General features: G+C 40.3%; 1 protein-coding gene across 2 annotated transcripts; it reads right to left on the bottom strand.

Moving 5' to 3' along the window:
- Nucleotides 1-777: 777 nt before the first annotated feature.
- Nucleotides 778-10,926, bottom strand: gk5 (glycerol kinase 5). 2 transcript variants are annotated; one of them, XM_027032084.2, is made up of 16 exons: nt 10,182-10,926; nt 9,984-10,077; nt 9,736-9,811; nt 9,539-9,632; nt 8,448-8,579; nt 7,965-8,040; nt 7,582-7,643; nt 7,321-7,394; nt 7,163-7,223; nt 6,904-7,030; nt 6,484-6,588; nt 6,290-6,384; nt 4,502-4,605; nt 4,152-4,211; nt 3,621-3,754; nt 778-3,035 (listed from the first exon to the last, which is right to left on the bottom strand). In XM_027032084.2, the coding sequence occupies exons 1-16, from the start codon at nt 10,308-10,310 to the stop codon at nt 2,869-2,871; spliced, it is 1,590 nt and encodes a 529-aa protein (XP_026887885.2). In that variant the 5' UTR covers nt 10,311-10,926; the 3' UTR covers nt 778-2,868. The 2 variants fall into 2 exon arrangements, with proteins under 2 accessions (XP_026887885.2, XP_026887893.1); XM_027032092.2 differs by lacking the exon at nt 10,182-10,926 and having other exon boundaries at nt 9,919-10,171.
- Between the last annotated feature and the right edge of the window lie 82 nt (nt 10,927-11,008).

The following is an 11,008-nucleotide window of genomic DNA, read 5'->3' on the forward strand; positions in this document are numbered from 1 at the left end:
AGCTACAGCCATCAAATGTAAAAAAAATAAATAAATAAAAAAAATTAAAAAATAAAATCGAATCAACAGCAATAACACTCTCAGACATTGAAATACTGTTCTTGGACTAACGTTATACTAGCGATTTTAAAATAATGTTAAAATAACATTTTCACAGTAAGATTACATTAATGTTCTCGGACTGTTAAAATAACATTTTTGCAATAACATTATACTAATGTTCTTTGACTAACATTACACTAACATTTAAACAATAACATTAAAATAACACTCTGGGACTAATGTTATAGCAATGTTTTCACAATTTAAGATAACATTCCTTGTTTAACGTTAAAATAACCTTTTCACACTAACGTTTAAATAACATTTTTGGACTTTAAATAATGGTTTGCACTAACATTACATTAATGTACTTGGTCCAAAATTACACTAACATACATAGACGTAAAAATCATATAAATTAAATAAATATAAAACTTTAAAGGTGATTCTATAGACTAGAGCCTTCTGAAATGGGAAAGAACACCACAGAATATAAAGTCTTAATTACTATTTTCTTTCCACTGTGGCTAACAAACCTTATTTTGTTAAATTATCTAGCCTCATATTTTAAGATTATAGCTTAATTCATTGAAGTACATTTATTAAATTAGACAACAGCTCTCAAGGTTTTCACTTTTCATTAACACATTTCAGAACATGCTAAATAACTCCTCGTCCCAACTACAACTAGCCCCCAGCTACGTATTTATAAAATGAACATAAACTTACTCTATGTTGCATGTGCTATTACAATAGTTTATTTAGTAGTCTTGTTATAAATCTTATTTTTCAAATCTACAAAAAGAGACGAATTTAACCAAGATGACCAACAAGCAGTTCTTTAAAAAACACTCCCATAATACTGCCAGTTTGCAGTTGAGCTCAGTTACTGTACACTTATATTTTAGTGTTCACAGTAAATTCGAGCAGTAAATGTAGTTTAGGCCTGGATCAGTATGTCAAAAATATATTGTAATGCAGCCAATGATTTGCACAAGTAAAAGTAGAAGAAAATCTGACAGGTTAAAAAGATTAGGCAGGTTCCTGGTTTGTGACAAGACCCCCACAGCTGACCTAAGCAAAGATGCACAAACTTTGAAAAATGGCTGCCAACACAGACCACATCTGAACATTAGTGGCACATTTGAGTCTCTTGTGTGACACCTGAGGTGATGACTGAATAACAGATGCCCCATGCTTAACTGCCCTGACCTCTGACATTTGTGTACAACACTTTGAAAAAGGGTAGAAATAGGTCAATGGTAACATCATGATTACAGAACAATTACATAATGGTCAGGGAAAGGAAACCACATACTAAAGTGGACTTTCAGAACAGTATCACCATTTACAGTTAAGGGCACTTATTCCTTGTGTGAGAAATCACATTCCTTAGAAGTTTGTAATCTGGATGGAACACTAAGAGGAATACAATTCCCTCTCATCATATTTTTGAAGAGTTTAAAACATGCAGAATTGAAAAACACTAATTCATGAATATTTCAACTTGCATTGAGAAATGAGATGTGTTCCACAAACAAAATTTGAAACCTGTTTTGATACAATATTCTTAAGACGCATCCTACAGCACATTTTGAACATTGAAGAACATGGTATTTGTTTTCCCATTTGACTGACTTTTGTTTTTTAAATTAGACTATTAAGATAGAAGAACATAATTCCTGGAATTAAGGGCTTATTTGTCATCACCATCCAAAACATTTCATACATATCAATTTTTGCTTTGTTAATGTATAAATAACAAACACTTGCGATATGGAACTAACTGAACTCCGAGTAGTTTTGTTCTTTTAAGTCCACGCAAAGCACATACAATATATAAAATATATAAGACCCAGGATATACAATATATGTAAACTATAAAATGTCATCCCTGTCACCCTGAGAATTTACCATTTCAGAGATATGTGCTTTCCTTTGCATTGGCAACATGGTGCTACATCTATTTTGGTTATGCAGTCTGTTTCTCATATAAACAGGTGGAACTATCTTTATGGTGAGGATAGTGTTGAGACTGAGTATAATTTGAATTCGGAAGGAACACAATTTGGCTCACTGGATTTCGCCTGATCTGCTCCCAAAGGAAAAGAGCTTGAAAAAAATACATAAAAGTCTGCTTGTAGACCTAAACGGAAAGCACTTACATTTTCTTGTTAAAAGTACAATATAAAACTTTGATTGGGCACCAGATTAATGTTCCCCACAAAAGAAACAGGTCACAAAAAGGCATCATCTATTAATAATGACAGGCTTTTTTCCATGTCATTCAAAACCAGTCAACACTGCGAAGTTATCAGTAGCCTGTAGTCTTATGAGAAACAAAACCATATACAGCAAGCTAATGCAGCAGTTTCTAGTACACACCAATAAGGCATGTTACAGTTCAGTGACCTTATTTTTACCAACTAATCTGGAATTAATTTAAGCATCAAATAGTTTGTAACATTGTGATCACCAAAGTTCCATTAGAATGTAGCAGACAAAGGTAGGAAATCTCTTAAATGATGATTGACCTTTCCACTCAGAGATGAGGACTAGTGTTACCCTAAATTTCATTGACAACGGGAATGCGACACTGTCAGCCTAAGCGTTGTCCGATGAGATTCTACTTCTATTAGTCTTGATTCCAAGCCACCTCAAGTCTCTGACTTATGTTTGAGCCATACTCCTCCTTCCTCAACCTTGGAAGGCAGATCCCAGTACAGTTGTTTTTTTTTTTTACACAGCCGGTCCATAACTACTGCCTAGACAGTGAGGCTATAAACTGATCGCTTTAAAGGTGAGGGGGAAGCTGCAGCATGGGCGTCAGGGCTGGCTGTACCAGTGCATGGAGCGCTGCAGTGCTTGCTCCCAGCTCTGGAGAATGTGATTTGAGGTGCTGTCCTTGTAGGCATCCCCTCTACTGCACTGGGGAAGGAAGATGCGGTCCGTGGTATGCAGCTTCTTGAGCTCCTCCTTGCTCTTCCAGTAGCCTGCAGATGAATTGGCATGAACAGGGGAACCAACAGGCACATTGACACACTACCCAGTCCTCAGGGAACTCCAGACAGTGCACCACTTTTGCACCCTTATCCCCAAGCTGAAGTAAGTCTGACCCCTTATCTTTAAGAACACTGAATACCAAAGTCATGTGGGGCATGAGGACTGGGCTGAGAGGAGAAGAGGAAGTTATCTGATATTTTATTTAATGGCTTTAGATCCAGATGTGTCTCACATGACATCTGCCAAACTGGGTTCAGTCGGGATGCATTTTAGCAGTGACAAAGCCAGATTCCCTAAATCAGGTCTGCTACCGTATTCAGTGTGGCAGACTTTGTGTAATTAAATGATTGTAACTAAAAATTATGTATTACTATGCAGACACTGACAGTTGCTGTTAGATTGGTTAATACATGAGAATGATCGCAAACATAGTTCACAAAACAAACACTGAACAGTCTAAACAGAAGTCTTCAAGTGAATCAAAAACAGATATAGCCAACCCACAAAAAATCTCTAAAAAAATCCCTTTTCAATACATACAAAATGGATGCAATATGTACCTAAATGCATCTTACCTATTCCTAAGCCAGCCACAAATGCAACTCCCAGACAAGACATGTCAAAGTGACTTGGCCGTGAGATCTTGTGTTCCAAAAGGTCCGAGGTTAATTGCATAATGAAGTCATTAGTGCAGACGCCACCATCTGCCCTGTAAAATCATAGGCACCAAAACATAAAGGGCTTGTTTTCATGAAGAATAAAGTGCCCTTACAGAACATGCCCTAATAAACAGCATCTTAATAAGTGTCTATTAGTTTGCTAATGATTGGTAATAGTTTTACTCCTGGTATGACCATGTTAATGACTGCTGTAATTTGCAACCATGGATTAACGAGCAGTAAATGGTAAGCGGATAATTCTAGTGTTTTTTGCTAGTCATTTGTGCCACTCAGATGCTATAAAAGCTTGAAAACCATGTTTAAACATTATAGCACTAGTTTTTACTTTGTCAGTCTATTTATGGGATAACTATTTAATAGTCAAATAATAATATTTAATAGTCTAATTACAGCATTTATTAACATTGCATATTAATTAGCTTGCACCTTATTTTGGTGATGGGAATGCGCATTTCCCGCAGCATGACGTCGAAGAGCTGCTTGTTCCTGAAAGGCATCATACAGCAAACATCATCTTACAGTGCTGCAACTCCAACATGCTGCACACAAACTATAGTTGTTCCTATTTTCTCACACACCCACAGAGCTCATGACGGCTTTGATCCTCATCCAAGGAGTTTAATCGGGTGCGTCAGAACAACGAAAATGTGAAGGTGCGCTCAGTTACCAGTTACCAGGACTGGGAAATAGAATAGCTGATGTTAGGAATGGATGCAGAGGCCATCACGCGTGCGTTCACCATCTGTAGGAAGTGCACTACCCGCTCCTGAGCTCACCGAAACGCCACAGACTCCAGGATGGCTCGAACCAGGTGGCACTTGTTTGTGGACGGTTTCAGGCCCATGAAGGCTGCACACGCTCTGGGGTCGTTCACTGGGGCCTGAGGCAAACACAGACAAAATACTTTCACACACAGGAGAACGAATAAACTCTTTTACACACACACACACACACACACACACTCCAAATAAAACAGCATGATGAGCATCTATATTCAGTAACATTAGCCAAAAAAAAGGCACAAAAAGGACGATGCATAATAATAAATTATAAATAATGATTTAAATAATAAGGGCCCCCAAGCAAGGCCCTTAACCCTCAATTGCTCAAGTGTTAGTCATAATTGTAAGTCGCTTTGAAAAAGTGCCAGCTAAATGCTGTAAATGTAATCAGCCAAACATAAATGAGCTGTTACAGTAATGACAAACCTCGTTGTCATTTTGGGACAGTTTTCTCTCTGAACATAAGCCTGCTAGCACATTCTGCTGCACAGGCAGCAGGAGGAGGCCACCGCTGAGTGTGTGTGGGCATTATAACGTAATATGCCATTTATTCTCACATTGCCAGACTCTAGGGAGAGACCGGTGCCTTCCATGACCCAACAAGGTCAAGAACTGCATCCTATTGCAGGAAAAGGAAATTTGACTGACGCACAAAATGACTAATCATAAGCCTGCTATTTTGGCATGACATACAGAAGCAGGCAATCTTGAAAATGGAGTCACAACATAAAAAGTCCCTTGGGAAAACAGAGGTATAATAATGGCTCAGTTGGATTTGGGAAGTGCTGTAGTTGGACAGTTGGAAAGGTGTTCATGGTAAGTCTGTAGCACTTCCCTCCACTTTTTAGTGCTCACAAGCAATTCAAGAGTTGTAAATAAGATGTTAAATTCATTTTTCCCCACGTACACCACAGCTGTGCCTTTGTCTGTGAGGTATTTCACTTAATCGATCATAACTGCCAGAAGGCAACCAACAAAATCAGAAGACTCAGAAACCCTGGTGTAAGATGTTCACAGAGGTGGCCAAGCTTCAAATATAAAGCTTTTCCCATAGCCCATCAGAAATTGTGTCTTTTTACTTATTATTAACTGCTTTCAACAAAGTTCTTGAATTACTTTTAATGATGACAAGAAACTTTGATTCAGAGGCACAGTCAGTCAATCAGAATGTAAATGACAGAATCCTGACAGTGTGGCCAGGTTAACGCATTATAGACATAAGATGTCATCTACATGTAGGTAGAATATCTGTAGTTGAGATTATATGCCATTTAATCACCAGTTTTAACTTTCCATACTGGAATGCTCACATTTGCATGTCACCGACCACACAACAAATGGACCTTACGAGAATATATTCCTGTTCTTACTATAAAATATTTGAAATTCCTTTTTAAATATGTATATGTACTCCCACCCACCCAAAACTGCGAAAACGAGTGATTTTACATTTCAGCTGCACTGGATCACAGATTAATCTAAAATCCTTCCCCCAGTGACACTGTATGGTAGGGTATAAAAATACATATAAACATTTCAAGACTAGATTCCTTGATCCATTTTCATAATCATGTGATGGGGTGTGGGGGAGGGGGAGTGTGGGTGGAGTGGAGATGACAAGACAAGTGCCCCCCCCCCCTTCTCCTCTGACTTAAGCCTCTTCAGTTGCAAAACTCCTGATGGCTTATGGAGCAGTGGGATTCCGCGGGTGGAGGAAACCAGGACATGGGACTGGAGTTCCTCCGCACACCACAGGAAGCAGCACGAGAGCTACAGGCGCACCTGCAGGCCGCTGAAAGAAGGCACGAAGCACACGCCATCTGAGTCCTCCACGCTGGCTGCCATGGCCGCCGTCTCCTCCACGTCTGCAAAGAGCTCTGCATAGCAGAGCGACAGCAGGTCTCAGTCAGCATGGCTACAGCAACAAGTCAGTGGCGTGCTGCCTTGTGCAGGTGGGGGTGGGGCCCCAGTCTCACCTATACCCTGCGCCCATTTGATAGCAGTGCCAGTGCTAGCCGCATTGCCCTCAGCCAGGTACACGACCTCAGGACCGATCTTCCAGCCTACAAGAGGATACAGGCCTGGGGGAGGTTCAAAATACAGGTAATTTAAAGACATGAACAACAATTAAAGCAATTCATAACAATTAACAACAAAATAAAGGCAATTTAAAGCATAAAATAGAAATTATTTATTTGGCAAAAAACACCAAAAATTAGAGAAATATGGAACAACGCCACAGTTCTCAGATGGTCTCTCTAGAAATTTATCCTACATTAATGGCTGAGGTCAGTAGTTTGGGGGCATACCAGAGAACTGTTTACTGGTTTGTAGAATTAACATTTTACTCGTGTGACTACATTAGCTAAGGTTAGAGACATGTTCACAAAGTGTACCAGCCACAGACGTGTGAGGTTTGTTCCCTGTGTTGATGTCCATGAAGGTGCCTGTTCCCATGGTAATTTTGACGTCACCCGTGTCAAAGCAGCACTCCCCAAACATGGCTGCCTGCTGGTCAGCCATCTGCAGCAGAATCATAACCATGTGTTTAATGCTAGCGACAGCCTTCTGAATGTTTGAGGCCAAGCAATAACACAAACATCCACAAAATACTGACAAACAGGTAATAATGTAAAACAAATAAATAATACTCACAACTGACATGATTGGAATTGGAGTCCCAAAGATTGAGGGATGAGATGAGCCAAAATTGTGGCTAGAAGGGACCAAAGGTAGGGGAGCAGGGTTAATAAAGGAGCAGAAGACAAAAATGAGCAGGGTTAATGAGTGAATGAAAGTCATGGGCACTGTACCTGGTGTCATGCACCCTGGGGAGGATAGAGAGAGGTAGTGAGAGCAGCGAACACACAAACCCACTCCAGCACATCTGAAACCCAACCAACACACACACACACACACACACACACACACACACACACACACACACCAGTGATTAGCCTAAAGGTATAGTAGTCTCATGACGACACATGATGGTTGTTTTGGAGACACAATTACACCGCAAGATCAGTGTTGAACAAAATCAGTGCTATACAGAACATAAAGCTATGACACACCTGATAAGAATCAAATATTGCAGTTGAACTGGCATTTGAGTAGTCTGTGGCATGGAGCAAGCCTGTAGAGATAGCAGTCAAATAACACAAATAAAAACAAACATACACTATACACAATCAAATATTGAATAATGTAACAATATTATAAGAAACAAATCTGCACATTATTGGCCAAGAGCAGGTCTGGTGGTGACTAATTACAAAAAAAATATACCTCAAAGGGAAGGCTCAGACCATTGCAAAACTTGTTCTTTTCCCAAGTTTATAGTAGATAATGCATTACTGTGAGTGAATCATCCCTTTATACTTCTAGTGACAAGTACAGCACACAACCAGAAAACTGCAGTGAACAGAAAAGTATGTCCAGATGAAAGACCTTTTACCTTTGGTTAGTTTATAAAGCAGCCAAGTGTCAATAGTACCGAAACAGCAGGTGCCTTCATTAACTGCTTGCTTTATCTTAGAAAGACAACAGGGGAGAGAGAGAGAGAGAGAGAGAGAGAGAGAGAGAGAGAGAGAGAGAATGAATTAAGATGCATTAATTAACCCATGTAATTCATGGGCAGACATTGGCAGCTGTGTACAGAATGTAGAGTTTACAGACAGAACAATTCATTTTCATTGGAAGTTTGCTGATCGTGTTCAATCTGATCTGCTATCATCTTAGAGTGAATATATTTTGAAAAGGTTATACTGGTAGCTACAGACATGGAAATGTTGGCTAATGCCAATCAATCAAAAAAAGTTAAAATCACTGCCTTATCTCAGATCAGTTTAAACAATTTCTTTAGGACATGTTTAGGATTCCGGGCAGGAAGAATTAATCCGATGTCAGTGGAAAAGATGTAGCAGGTAGGTCTGGCCACCTGAGGGATGTTGTGCAGGGCCCAGGCCAGGCGCAGAGAGACATGTTGGGTGGTGAAGACCACCAGGCTCGCCGCCAAGAACCGCTTCTGCCTGGTGAGGAAGTGCAGCACCCTCATCACTCCATGAATGGTCTGCCGATACACATGCAGTGTTATTGTTGCTTTTTAGGACTTCTCAAACCCAATGTAAAGTTATTTTTCAGGTCTTGGTTCTGTAATAAAGTCTACAACTGGCTAGATGCTCACTAAAAGTTAAGGGTGTGATTCATAACAGACAGACAGGATACCATACAGCAATGTCAAGTGGTTTATGTTGGGGAAAATCACATTACACCTGACTCCAAATGGCACCTGTATCACCATGACAGAACTCTTGAGAGATGGAGTCAAGACTTCATGTACTGCAGTGAGTTCGAGTTTTCACTACACTTTCACAATTTAAAGACCAATTGCATTTTTGCTTTGGACCCTGATGGACTGCAGCTTTGTGGTTCAGAGCTGAATGATTATACTGCATGTGCAATTTATGAAAATGTGATTTTAACTGCATATTTTTAATAGTGTTGACAAGATTCAAAGAATGTATGCAATGTATGGAACTGAACTTACAGAACATAATTAACTGCTACATTGGTCACAAATATCACAATTAGATATTTTACCTCCAAAGAGTTTATCCCCATGCAACAACATATTAGTTTAAATCAGCAAAAAGCCGTGTGAATCAGGTTCACATAAACAGGGAATTGTGCAGTATAGGGTTTCCCCAGGACCGGGCCTGAGAAGCACTCATCACATAAGTATACCAACCCAGTTGACACATTGTTAAGCAATCCCAGTAAGATCAATTCTGTACAAATCTCACTCTGATATCAGTGAAACACAAGAATAACCTTCCATAGAAACACTGATCACTCTGGATTACACAGCAGAAGATGAATGTAACGAAAAACAGAAAAACAAAGTCTCTCTGATCGAAGTTAATGTGATGTAACTAGCTGTATTAGGAATCCTGAACATATAAAGGTGAAAAAAGACACTGGACTTTGCTGTCACCAGAGCCATTACAGGTCAGTTTAAGACAACCTTACCTTCATGGTGCAGGAGTTGTTCCATGACCTCACCATCTCTGCAGCCCTCAGGTCCTGCCAGCCAATGAAGTTATGAAAGGTCTTTCCTGTCTTCCTGGAGGCCAGTATATAGAAGACATGAATGTTGATCTTATCAAGAAGATCCCCAGTCTCCCTGACACACACACATGCATATTCTTTTGTGTACACACACTGACCTGTCCCAGGTGGTAAAAGTTGCCCTTTGTGTTGAGATACCCAGTGCTTCCATTTGGCACATCTGTAACCCTGAATCTAAATCATTGGGATAACAAGCACTTTGCTGTCAGAGATCTAAAGCAATTCCAAACTGTGGGGGAAAAAAAATCTACTTCTAAACCTATATGTCATGTACTTCATACCGGACCAAAAGACTAATGTTGCCTATATGTTCCTCATTAAATTGTAGATTCCGTATAGCTCTAACCGTGCACAGCTCCTTTCACCACGGTAACAAAGCTGCGCCACAGGTCCTCGGGGTCCATCTCTACCCAGCCGGGTTCAGGGTAAAGTAGGGACACCTGTAGCAGGAAAAAGTATGCAAGTCCTTCAGCCAAGTCAGAGGAGATGACACTGGACACGCCGTGGCACACAGCGTTTAAACTTCAAAGTCAGTCAACGTCACCTTAGCGGAGCAGGATCCTCTGACGGTGGCATTCTTATCATAAACATGACATCTAATAGAGGTTGTTCCCACATCCACTGAAAGAATGTACCTCTCTCTCTTGATGAAACCGTTCCTTTGTGTTCCCATAGCAAAACGCGCTCATTCAGCACAAGAAAAAAAACGAATTTACCGCCATGGCCGCCAGAAAAAGTTAGTTATCCAAATAAGCGAGCTATCTAGGTCAGTTAGCTAATTTTGCCATTTTACCCGGTTATGCACCAAATAGTAACGAGAAGTAAACGATAACCGAGATTGAATGCGACTTTGGTCTTCAGACCTTTCAGTTTCATTCCACGGAAGCATCTTTTTTAAGACTTTGTCACGCGTACAACGTTTGCGAAAGCTGATTGGGCCCGAACAGGGTGGCCGCCTTCACTTCACCCATACAGTCAAGAGAAACTGAGTTGCTTGAACTAACTACTTGATTTAACTAGCTGGCCAGACAGCGTACGTTAAACGGACACTAGCTAGTTTCCTAGGTTAAGCAACACAGCGGCTAGGCAGATTTGAGCACGGCGCGCTGTCAACTTTTCCGCCGCTAACAAAAAGTTAGTAATGCCGCGTCATGTTTGAATCTTTACAGTAGCTATGATCATTCGGCATGACCACATCATCCGTAACTTTTGTCTTCCAGTTCTCTTTTTCTTCATTCAAACCATCTAACAGTCAACTCCTAAAATACACAGAGGCGCCAGCTAAAGGGAAGAGACTGTGGGTGGAAAATAGTACAACTCTTGACGTCACACATCAGTCGATTGGTGGGCGTGGCAGCGTCTTAAAGACAC

The sequence above is a fragment of the Electrophorus electricus genome, chromosome 7 (genome assembly GCF_013358815.1).
Source record: "Electrophorus electricus isolate fEleEle1 chromosome 7, fEleEle1.pri, whole genome shotgun sequence".
In the NCBI taxonomy this organism is placed as follows: domain Eukaryota; kingdom Metazoa; phylum Chordata; class Actinopteri; order Gymnotiformes; family Gymnotidae; genus Electrophorus; species Electrophorus electricus.